The sequence below is a fragment of the Leuresthes tenuis genome, unplaced genomic scaffold (assembly GCF_036924035.1).
Source record: "Leuresthes tenuis unplaced genomic scaffold, fLeuTen1.0.hap1 SCAF_17, whole genome shotgun sequence".
Classification (NCBI taxonomy): domain Eukaryota; kingdom Metazoa; phylum Chordata; class Actinopteri; order Atheriniformes; family Atherinopsidae; genus Leuresthes; species Leuresthes tenuis.
In genome coordinates, this window is record NW_027325371.1 from 2,246,045 (window position 1) to 2,258,381 (window position 12,337).

At 41.5% G+C, this 12,337-nt stretch overlaps 2 protein-coding genes across 5 annotated transcripts in view; both read right to left on the reverse strand.

Annotated features, from left to right (window-relative positions):
* Positions 1-360: 360 nt before the first annotated feature.
* LOC140273189 (protein NLRC3-like) lies at positions 361-6,471 on the reverse strand. The gene is made up of 5 exons (XM_072368704.1): positions 4,481-6,471; positions 4,022-4,195; positions 2,450-2,578; positions 788-961; positions 361-646 (listed from the first exon to the last, which is right to left on the reverse strand). Exons 1-5 carry the CDS (start codon positions 6,211-6,213, stop codon positions 361-363), a joined length of 2,496 nt encoding a protein of 831 aa, XP_072224805.1. The 5' UTR covers positions 6,214-6,471.
* Positions 6,472-7,824: 1,353 nt separating this feature from the next.
* Positions 7,825-12,337, reverse strand: part of LOC140272626 (uncharacterized) — a 48,182-nt gene continuing 43,669 nt past the window's right edge. For all 4 annotated transcript variants that reach the window (XR_011907959.1, XM_072368014.1, XM_072368016.1 and 1 more), the window contains one exon: positions 7,825-8,002. Coding sequence is in view for 3 of the 4 variants with exons in the window: in XM_072368014.1 (XP_072224115.1) it covers positions 7,900-8,002 (103 nt within the window). In the remaining variant the exon portion in view is untranslated. The remainder of the gene's footprint in view (positions 8,003-12,337) is intronic.

Here is a 12,337-nt window from a genome sequence, read left to right on the forward strand (position 1 = left end):
AGTCTTTCCCATAATATTAACTGGTGAGAAGCACCTCTTATGTTCCTTCCCATAACAAGGAATGGGGAGAGAAGCACCTTTCCCCATAACATTGAATATTCCTTCCCATAATAATGAATGGTGAGAAAAGCGCCTTTTCTCATAACATTGTGTGATCAGCAAGCATAAACAACATAAATAGCTGGAGCACCATTTGGTCGGGAGACAACTCTGAGCGGTCTTCCCGACAGGTTGTGTGGATTTGTGCGGACTTGTCTCTTTCTTGCAAGAAATAAATGTTTTGTGTTAATTAATCGTATCCAGCGACTCTGAGCCTAATTTTACAGAGAATTTTTCTAACAATGTAGGTTCATATAAAACTCAGAACCAGCATGAAGCAAAAAGACAGGGCTGAGTGAAGGACAGAGAACATGTTTCCAGCTCTTCCTCCTCCATCAGACATTGTGTGATGCTGCAGCAGACCTCTCCATACCTGAGAGTGTCCAGCCTCCACTGTGGATCATCCAGTCCAGCTGATAGCTGCTTCACTCCTGAGTCTCCTGGATGGTTGTAGCTCAGGTCCAGCTCTCTCAGATGGGAGGGGTTGGAGGTCAGAGCTGAGATCAGAGAAGCACAGCCTTCCTCTGTGATCAGACAGCCTGACAGGCTGCAGAAAACAACACAAATGGCAGATACTGAGAGAAAAGACACCAACAGCAGACACCATCCTGAACAGGTCAGCTGTTCATCCATGACTGTAAAGCAGAATTAAAATGATCAGCAGTTGAACAGCTGAATGAATCCTGACCTGAGAGCTTCCAGGTTACAGTTTGGACTCTGCAGTCCAACAGACAGCTGCTTCACCCCTGAATCCTGCAGGTTGTTGTTACTCAGGTTCAGTTCTGTCAGACTGGAGGACTGGGAGCTGAGAGCTGAGGACAGAGCTGCACAGCTTCTCTCTGAGAGGTTACAGTCACTCAGTCTGAGGAGGAATAACAGGAAAAGAGTTAAGTTATGTAATTATTAATTATTCACATTAAAGATGGTTGGATTAATAAATAATGATGACATTTATCCTAATTCTACATTATAAAGTGTTGCCACATTCTTGCAGCATGTTTCTTTCCTCTTTATGTGAACTGATCTGATGTAACTGTTTGCTGTGAATCTGTGTTATCTACAAACTGAAATTATCTGAGAAATAACTAATTTTGAGTGGAAACAAATCTCCCTCCTTGATGATGTTGAGTTGGCCTGGAAATTCCTTCATGATGAACTCTTGAAGCTTATCAATAAACATGCTCCCTTGCATACATTTAGGATAAAAGAGTGAAATAATCCCTGATTTTCCACTGAAACTGGAAACCTCCTTAAAAAAAGAGATCCTGCCTGGACCAAGGCACGAAAACCCAAATTAGAGGCTGATTGGATCATTTTCGTCCTCTGCAACAAGTGTTCCTCCTTAATTAAGAAGAATAAATCTGAATTTTATTCATCTGAAACCACCAAAAATCTAAATGATCCCAAGAAATGTTGGAATGTGGTGAGATCTGCTTCTGGTGCTTCTGGTGAACTTTGGTCACAGATTCTGAGAACTTGGCTGATAAATGTGCTGTTAAACTATTTTAATGAACTTTTCATCACAGCAGGGCACTTGTTTGACTCCTTTAACAGTAACTTTAAAAACTCTCTTTAAATAATGAGCCTGCTGCTGTAAACTGTCCCCTGTTGACTGTTCTTTTCATTTTGAACCTGAGTCTGTTTCTGAGGTCCGTAGTGCGCTAAAAAAGTTGGACTCCAAAGGATCAGCTGGTCCTGATAGTTTGGACCCATTTTTCCTGAAGCTGGCTGCTGACTTAATTGCTGAGCCTTTAGCTTGTATCTTTAATCTCAGCCTCAGCACAAACAAACTTCCCAAAGTTTGGAACTCCACATTTGTCCTTCCGCTGCTAAAAGGAGGCGAAAGCTCAACGGTGAATAATTACAGGCAGATCTCAAAATGATGCTCTCTGGTGAAAGTATTTGAAAAACTGGCCTGTGACCAACTGAAGGAGTTTTTAGAATCAAACAACAATCTAAAGCCCTTTCGGCCAGGTTTTAGGAAGCAGCACAGCACTGCTACTGCTGCCCTAAAAGCTTTAATGATGTGTTTGAGGCATTGGATTAAAAACAGGTTTATATCTTTAATGTTTGTGGATGTAATTGTTGTCCATCTGTCTTGTCCACCATGACGTGTGCTGCTGCCTTTCTTGGCCAGGTCACCCTTGTTAAAGAGGTCTTGATCTCAATTGTTCTTTTATCTGGTTAAATAAAGGTTTAATAAAAATATAAATAATAAAACCATCCTGAACAGGTCAGCTGTTCATCCATGACTGTAAAGCAGAATTAAAATGATCAGCAGTTGAACAGCTGAATGAATCCTGACCTGAGAGCTTCCAGGTTACAGTTTGGACTCTGCAGTCCAACAGACAGCTGCTTCACCCCTGAATCCTGCAGGTTGTTGTTACTCAGGTTCAGTTCTGTCAGACTGGAGGACTGGGAGCTGAGAGCTGAGGACAGAGCTGCACAGCTTCTCTCTGAGAGGTTACAGCCACTCAGTCTGAGGAGGAATAACAGGAAAAGAGTTAAGTTATGTAATTATTAATTATTCACATTAAAGATGGTTGGATTAATAAATAATGATGACATTTATCCTAATTCTACATTATAAAGTGTTGCCACATTCTTGCAGCATGTTTCTTTCCTCTTTATGTGAACTGATCTGATGTAACTGTTTGCTGTGAATCTGTGTTATCTACAAATTGAAATTATCTGAGAAATAACTAATTTTGAGTGGAAACAAATCTCCCTCCTTGATGATGTTGAGTTGGCCTGGAAATTCCTTCATGATGAACTCTTGAAGCTTATCAATAAACATGCTCCCTTGCATACATTTAGGATAAAAGAGTGAAATAATCCCTGATTTTCCACTGAAACTGGAAACCTCCTTAAAGAAAGAGATCCTGCCTGGACCAAGGCACGAAAACCCAAATTAGAGGCTGATTGGATCATTTTCGTCCTCTGCAACAAGTGTTCCTCCTTAATTAAGAAGAATAAATCTGAATTTTATTCATCTGAAACCACCAAAAATCTAAATGATCCCAAGAAATGTTGGAATGTGGTGAGATCTGCTTCTGGTGCTTCTGGTGAACTTTGGTCACAGATTCTGTGAACTTGGCTGATAAATGTGCTGTTAAACTATTTTAATGAACTTTTCATCACAGCAGGGCACTTGTTTGACTCCTTTAACAGTAACTTTAAAAACTCTCTTTAAATAATGAGCCTGCTGCTGTAAACTGTCCCCTGTTGACTGTTCTTTTCATTTTGAACCTGAGTCTGTTTCTGTGCTCCGTAGTGCGCTAAAAAAGTTGGACTCCAAAGAATCAGCTGGTCCTGATAGTTTGGACCCATTTTTCCTGAAGCTGTCTGCTGACTTAATTGCTGAGCCTTTAGCTTGTATCTTTAATCTAAGCCTCAGCACAAACAAACTTCCCAAAGTTTGGAACTCCACATTTGTCCTTCCGCTGCTAAAAGGAGGCGAAAGCTCAACGGTGAATGATTACAGGCCGATCTCAAAAAGATGCTCTCTGGTGAAAGTATTTGAAAAACTGGTCTGTGACCAACTGAAGGAGTTTTTAGAGTCAAACAACAATCTAAAGCCCTTTCAGTCAGGTTTTAGGAAGCAGCACAGCACTGCTACTGCTGCCCTAAAAGCTTTAATGATGTGTTTGAGGCATTGGATTAAAAACAGGTTTATATCTTTAATGTTTGTGGATGTAATTGTTGTCCATCTGTCTTGTCCACCATGACGTGTGCTGCTGCCTTTCTTGGCCAGGTCACCCTTGTTAAAGAGGTCTTGATCTCAATTGTTCTTTTATCTGTTTAAATAAAGGTTTAATAAAAATATAAATAATAAAACCATCCTGAACAGGTCAGCTGTTCATCCATCACTGTAAAGCAGAATTAAAATGATCAGCAGTTGAACAGCTGAATGAATCCTGACCTGAGAGCTTCCAGGTTACAGTTTGGACTCTGCAGTCCAACAGACAGCTGCTTCACCCCTGAATCCTGCAGGTTGTTGTTACTCAGGTCCAGTTCTGTCAGATTGGAGGACTGGGAGCTGAGAGCTGAGGACAGAGCTGCACAGCTTCTCTCTGAGAGGTTACAGCCACTCAGTCTGAGGAGGAATAACCGGAAAAGAGTTAAGTTATGTAATTATTAATTATTCACATTAAAGATGGCTGAATTAATAAATAATGACATTTATCTTAATTCTATATTATAAAGTGTTGCCACATTCTTGCAGTGTGTTTCTTTCCTCTTTATGTGAACTGATCTGATGTAACTGTTTGCTGTGAATCTGTGTTATCTACAAACTGAAATTATCTGAGAAATAACTGTTATTTTCTCTCCTTTTAACAAGCAAACAGAGTATTTAAAACATATTTATCTCTGTACTTACACAGCTTTGTTGGAGGCTTTGACCACTGGCAGCAGCCTCAGAAGAGCCTCCTCTGAAGCAGAGTATTTCTTCAGGTCAAACACATCCAGATGTTTTCCTGATGACAGTAAGATGAAGCCCAGAGCTGACCACTGAGCAGGAGACAGTTTATCTGTGGAGAGACTTCCTGAACTCAGGGCCTGTTGGATCTCCTCCACCAGAGAACGATCATTCAGTTCATTCAGACAGTGGAACAGATTGATGCTTCTCTCTGCAGACAGATTCTCACTGATCTTCTTCTTGATGTAATCAACTGTTTCCTGATTGGTCTGTGAGCTACTTCCTGTCTGTGAGCTACTTCCTGTCTGTGTCAGCAGGCCTCGTAGGAGACTCTGATTGGTCTGCAGGGAAAGACCCAGGAGGAAGCGGAGGAACAGGTCCAGGTGTCCATTTGGACTCTGTAAGGCCTTGTTCACAGAACTCTGATGGAAGAGTCGAAGAGAATCTGCAGATTGATCTTCTGTTGTTTCAGATGTCTGGGAGGATGTTTGTTGTTCATTCTGCTGATTGACACCAGAGCGAAAACCGAACATTTTTCTCAAAGACTTTAAAGGAAAAGATATTTGTGCCTTTGCGATAGGAGCTTGTGCACTTATTTCTGTTTGACTGTAACTTCTCTCAAGACTCTTTTTTGAATCTTTAGGTATCTGGGATAATGATGATGATGATGATGATGGTTGTTCTTCCATCAGATTAACTCCAGACTTGATGAAGGTCAGATGGACATGAAGAGCAGCCAGAAACTCCTGAACACTCAGATGGATGAAGCAGAACACCTTCTCCTGGTACAGCCCTCTCTCCTCTTTAAAGATCTGTGTGAACACTCCTGAGTACACTGAGGCTGCTGAGATATCGATGCCACACTCTGTCAGGTCTGATTCATAGAAGATCAGGTTTCCTTTCTGCAGCTGCTCAAAAGCCAGTTTTCCCAGAGACTCAATCATCTTCCTGCTCTCTGGACTCCAGTGTGGATCTGTCTCAGCTCCTCCATCATACTTGACCTTCTTCACTTTGGCCTGAACCACCAGGAAGTGGATGTACATCTCAGTCAGGGTCTTGGGCAGCTCTCCTCCCTCTCTGGTTTCCAACACATCCTCCAGAACTGTAGCAGTGATCCAGCAGAAGACTGGGATGTGGCACATGATGTGGAGGCTTCGTGATGTCTGGATGTGGGAGATGATGCTGCTGGCCTGCTCTGAATCTCTGAATCTCTTCCTGAAGTACTCCTCCTTCTGTGGGTCAGTGAACCCTCTGACCTCTGTCACCATGCCAACACAGCCAGGAGGGATCTGACTGGCTGCTGCAGGCCGTGTGGTTATCCAGAGGCGAGCCGAGGGAAGCAGGTTCCCCCTGATGAGGTTTGTCAGCAGCACATCCACTGAGGTGGACTCTGTAGCATCAGTCAGGGGCTCCTTGCTGTGGAAGTCCAGAGGAAGTCGACACTCATCCAGACCGTCAAAGATGAACACAACCTGGAACTGTTCAAAGCTGCAGATTCCTGCTGCTTTGATTTCAGTAAAGAAGTGATGAACAAGTTCCACCAAGCTGAACTTTTTCTCTTTCAGCACATTCAGCTCTCTGAAAGTGAATGGAAACATGAAGTGGATGTCCTGGTTGGCTTTGCCTTCAGCCCAGTCCAGAGTGAACTTCTGTGTTAAGACTGTTTTCCCAATGCCAGCCACTCCCTTTGTCATCACTGCTCTGATTGGTTCATCTCTTCCAGGTGGGAGTTTAAAGATGTCTTCTTGTCTGATGGATGTTTCTGCTCTGCCTGCTTTCCTGGATGCTGCTTCAATCTGTCTGACCTCATGTTCATCATTGACCTCTCCAGTCCCCCCCTCTGTGATGTAGAGCTCTGTGTAGATCTGATTCAGAAGGGTTGGGTTTCCTGCTTTAGGAATCCCCTCAAACACACACTGGAACTTCTTCTTCAGAGCAGATTTAACTTTACGTCCACATAGTTCTGAATGAAGACAAGAAATAACATCAGTAAACAGACATTTCCACCCTGTAAAGAATGAGTATTTGAACATGTGTTGTTCTGTGAGCTGAGACATCAGTAAATGTGTCATTTATCCAGCAGGTTAAATCTTTAGAGAAATCCTCTTACTGCTCTGCAGACGCTCAGCCAGCTCCTCCTGCTTCATTCTCCTCAGGAAGTGAACTGTGATCTTCACTAATGCCTCTCTGCTGCTCCTCTGCTCTTCATCCTCACCCTCCCTCTGACTCTCTAAGCATTCTGGGTAATCTGGGCTCAGAACCTTCTGGATCTTCTTCAGCTCCTCCTTCACAAAAGTGAGCATGTTGTCCTCCAGCAGCTGGAACAGAATACTATATGAATGAGCCAATCAGGCTGAAATCATGGAGCCAAACATCAGATCCATGTTGGACACACTGACAATCCGCTGGTCTGCAAAGTGCAGCCTGGAGATGACTGTGAACACAATAGATGGAAAAGTAGCTGTTGTACATGTACAGACCATAAATATGGAGTCCAGCTGTGTCTGATGCTGCTGGGCAGACTGACCACTGGGAACCTCTGGGCTCTGCTGGTCCACTCTGTGGAGGAATGATGAAGAATGAGCTCACATTGTGTCTGTCCACACAGAGACAAACACAAGGTAAAGGTCCATGAAGGGATGTGTGGATGTGAACAGTGAACGCAGCCATAAAGCAGCTGATTAACTCTGAAGCTGCACATCAGCAGCATCTGTGTTCCAGAAGATAAGAGCTCAGTGTGTCTCTAACAGTGGGAGGAAGCTGGTGTCAGATGAAGCAGTTTGAGGAGGAAGGGACACAGAACTGTGTGAACAGACAGAAGATTTGTGTGTTTGTGAGGAGTCGAGCTGACGTGTTGGTTGGATTGTAGCTGTAGTTTCTAAAATACAACAAGAGCTTCAATCTGGAATCACTTCATTGGTTTTATTGAACAGAAACGAGTCCAAAGAAATGATTTTCAGAGTCTTCACTGACCAACTTCTTTATATTTAGGTACCACTGATGCAGAGCTGGATGCTGAACAGAACAGATCATCTGGGACTGTTACATTAAACTAGCTCCATAATTAACACGTTTTTCTCTGACTCAGCCTAAATGAAATGATATTATCTCCTTTCCTGCTTTTCACATGTTGACAGAGAAACTGATGCTGCAGCTAACATAAAGTGATGAGTGATGAATGGGTGAATGATCATCATTCTGTCACAGAATGAGCTGTGAAAGCCTGATTGGACCCTTTCTCTGCAGCAGATCCACATCTCAGGAAGCTCAGGTGACAGTCTTTTATCGTCTGTTAGAAAAATATTAGACCTAAAAAAGTCCTTATCTGAGACTGAAAGCTGAAGTTATTTAGAAGTTAAAGTTATTGGTTGATATTTTAATCATGTTAGTATTTTATTCACATTATCTGTGTGGAGCTCACAAAGACACCAAACCCAAACTTCATGTCTTTGGGATTTCAGATGGTTGCTGACTCGTATAAAACTGGGTCAGCAATCGATGAGGGAATTAATAAAGAACTGGATCCATAAGAAGCATCGATAATGACTTTGTATTGATCAGTTCTTATGGATTCCCATCCCTAATCTGTGCCCCTGAACTCAAACTCTCTGAGTCTGAAATCATTTCAGATCCTTCTAAAAACTTTCTTCTTCGTGAAAACCTTTGAAAATCTGTTTTTTACCATCAAAGTTATTATTGATCCATGTGACTTTGTTCATGTGAGACTGTTTGTGAAGCAGCTGACATTGTTCAGAACATTTATTTTAGAAACAGCTCCTCTATAATAAATATCATTCTTAATATTTTCCTCACTGAAAGAGACCTGTTTTAACATCCATTCTTTCCACTCTGACAGTTTCACATGTGAACATGAAATAATGTGAATAAAAGCTCACATTAAACACAAGTTGGAATAAGAACTGTTCAGACTGACTCTGGAACATTTTACAGTTTTACACCATTTACACTCAGCTCACCTCAGAGACCGTGAACGTTGGACTGATTTAAAGTCAATAAGACGACCCTTTGACCAGTCGCTCCTCATGGACACACAGCTGGGTTCAGGTTCAGGTTCAGGTTCAGGTTCAGGTTCAGATTCAGGTTCAGGTTCAGGTTCAGGTTCAGGTTCAGATTCAGGTTCAGGTTCAGGTTCAGATTCAGGTTCAGGTTCAGGTTCAGGTTCAGGTTCAGGTTCAGGTTCAGGTTCAGATTCAGGTTCAGGTTCAGGTTCAGGTTCAGGTTCAGGTTCAGGTTCAGGTCTCTGAAAGCTGCTAATAGGAAAAAAACACTTGTTTAATTTAAATTTACATGTTCAGTAAAATTCAGTTTGGATTAAAAAGTAAAAATGTGACAGAAAATGATTGATTTTGAATAAATCAACAGAAAACTTCACTTTGTTTTAATAAAGAGCAGAAAGACTAAAGTAAACATCACATTACACACATGATGCAGCTGATTAATCTCATCAGAGACATCAAGAACTGATCCAAGTCTGAAATAATTCATCTGAACCATGATGCAGCCTCCACTGAATACTGACAGCTACTCACTGTTTGTCTGATGGAACATCATGTTGGAAATGAATGATCTGATCCTTGGACCTGTTGCTCTTAAAGGACACACAGCTGGGTTCAGGTCCAGATTCAGCTGCAGATCCAGCTTGGTTCCTGTGAATAAAGGTGGTTTGGTGATGTGAGCGCTGAGCTCTGACATGGAGAAGAGTCATGGACAGTTAGAGATGGTGGTCTCACCTCTGAGCTTTGCTCTGGCTCTCATGTTCCCCACACAGAGTGGTTTTAGTGTCCTCACACTGATCCATGCTGCTGGATTCACATCAGCTCACACACACTTTCTACCTTCATCTGCAGAGGAAACACAGATCATTCATCTGCACATCAACTCAAATCCTCTTTTCCATCATCTGAGCTGTAAACAGATCAGCTGCTCCTCCACTGATTGGCTCTGATTCTCTGTTTCATATCAGTGTCTCTGAATGCAGTCAGACAGGAGTGTTGAGGCAGAGGAAGCTGCCATCAGCTGCTGTACTTCCACTACCTGTCCACTAGGTGGAGGCATGGAGCTACAGCCCAGCACACACCTCATGATCCCGATGACCATGATGAAGGATTCTTTAGTTTAGTTTTCAGAGGACTTTTTAACAGCAAATACAAACAGAGACAGATGTTACATCTTAGCTGTGTGTCAAAAGTCTAAATACTGAGAAAAAGGAGCTGAAATTAAATCAAACCTGTTAGAAAATGGTACGATCCACCTCAGGGGTGTTTGAGTATTTTTCTGATCATGAATGTGATAAATATATTTATATAACTTGTCAGTATCATGTCTTCAAACATAACGTGAAAATTGGTAAAAGCTGGGAAAACTCATTGTAAATGCATTCAAAGTCATGTATAATGGGACAAAAATAGCCGTATTTGGAGAGAGATTTGGAGTTATGAGACTTCAATTTGAACTCGTTTTCTTGATTCTTTCTCACGGCAGCAGGATGAGTCACAGCTCACATTTATAGTAAAAATGTAAAACCAATCGCAATGACTTTCAAATTGGGTGTAAGGACACAAACCCTGTGCTCCTCTGCTATGACACACAGCTGTCTCCATAGCAACTAATCTGCTGCTGCTCCTTATAAGGGCCAAGATGGCTGCCTTGTTTACGCCAGCCGCTGAGTGTCTGTCTGCTCCATTACAGTATGACTGACAGCCTTACATGTCTGTACACGACACATCTCTGAATGTGATAAATATATTTAACTTAAATAAAATAAAACATGAAGCAGTTTGTTTGAGAAGGAAACAAACAGAAACATCAGCTGATCATCATGTTGATTGATTCCAGTTCATCAATAACCTGATCATCATGTAGATTTGTCTTCAAACACAAAGTGATCAAAGTTTGTTCTGAAATAAGAAGCGAACATGTTCTCCAACATTACAGAGCAGAAACAAACAGGAAACTCACAGATTGTTCAGAGCTGCAGAAGAAGAAGACTCTCCACTCGACAGACTGAGACACAGGTGAGCTGCTTCCTGGAACCAGTCAGAGCAGAGTCCACCTGTGATGGAGGCGGGACAGATAGAAGCTGTCTGACCAGTGGAGTTCATGTTAAAACACGCCTCCAAGCTCCTGAACATCAAACTCTGATCTGAAAACATTTATTCAGCCGTTCTCTCTGAATGTTCTCTGAGATTCTCCAGAATCGCCGTCAGAAACATTAAAACCAGGCTTTGAACTGGGATCTGTTCTGTGCAGCAGCTCTGTAGTTTTAGTGCTGCTGCAGATGCACCAGATGTGTGCAGCTAGACTGAAAACATCTGTCATCATGTGACAAACTGTGAACACATCAAGGTGACATCTCTCTGGTCTGCAGACCAATCAGAGCCATCCTGGATCCAGCTGTCTGTGTTTAAAACTGATGCTAATAAAATGTTAAAGTCCTCTCTCCTGTGTATCTGCATCAGCTCCAACAGCGGTGCTGTAATGCTGATGATGGGATGAGACACGAATACCACAGTTTTTCAGATTTACAGTAAACTGGAGCTGATTTATCTCCTACAAACTGGATCAAACCTTTCCAGGACTTTTCAGTTTCCTTTTCTTTGTTCAGATATTTCACCTGCAGCTCTGAACCTTCAACATTTAAAGGGAAACATCCTGTGTGTTCATTAGAAAATAAGAGTAAAGAGATGAAGAAACTAACAGAGTCAAGTTTGGTTTCAGTGTGAGAAAAAAGGCCAAAAAGAAAGCAGGCTGATTCATTTTCATTAGTTAATGTTACAGCTGGAGTTGATCTGATCAGCATCACATCATTACATGATGTCATGCTGAGAGCTTTCAGCTAATCTGCCTTATAGGTTAGTTTGAGATGGAATTCAGCAGCTAGTTTCATTTAACAGGAAATAGAGGAAACATTGTTTCTCCAACTGTGAGATCTTTCAGACAGCCACACCTTCATCTCTTCAGCGTGAAAATATGTCGTCGGACCGGTCAGACTCGGTTAAAGTCAGATGCTGACGCCTGAAGACATTAACCCTTCTCATGATGCTCAGAGGGAACAAACAAACACTCTGTTACTGTTTCCATGTGTCACTGTTTGGCTGTTGAAGCTCTGATGAACAAAGTGGACTCTTCATTGATCTGGATTTATCTCCCTCTGGTGGTGAAAAGATGAACCTCATGATGTCAGTTCAATGAACAGATTAAATTATGTGTTTTTAAACACTTAAATACTTCAGTGTAGTTATTAAAGTTGTAATAATGACTGTTGATAACCACATGAAACCATGAACTAAACATATAATATCTAATCAGGTTTAGAGTCATTGAACAGAAAGAGCTCAACTCAAAGCAATGAATTATTCAATTCGATAAAAGCGCTACAGGTCGATGTTTTCCACATGATTCCACATCCATTCCATCTTTTTTTACCATCCTTACCACTGTCTGAGATTCTCTTTTGTTAATATATTTTGTCACTTGTTTCTTTAGCGTAGAATAAAGTTTTCTGTCTACAGTAGAAGCAGAAAGCACAGCAGCCTTTTTAGCCTCATCCCTTTTAAACATCAAACTCTTTAATTCAGTATCAGTCCAAGGAGCACTTTTGGCTTTAACTGTAAATTTCTTTAACGGGTCATGATTGTTAACAATTTTAATCCAAATATCCATAAATAAATTAAGAGGTATCCACATCATTAACAGTTTATATATCACCCCATTGAATGTTCACTGAGAAAATTCTCCACATTAAACGTTCTATCAGTTCTTTTCATTATAATTTTGGGACAGGCTGTAGATGGCTTT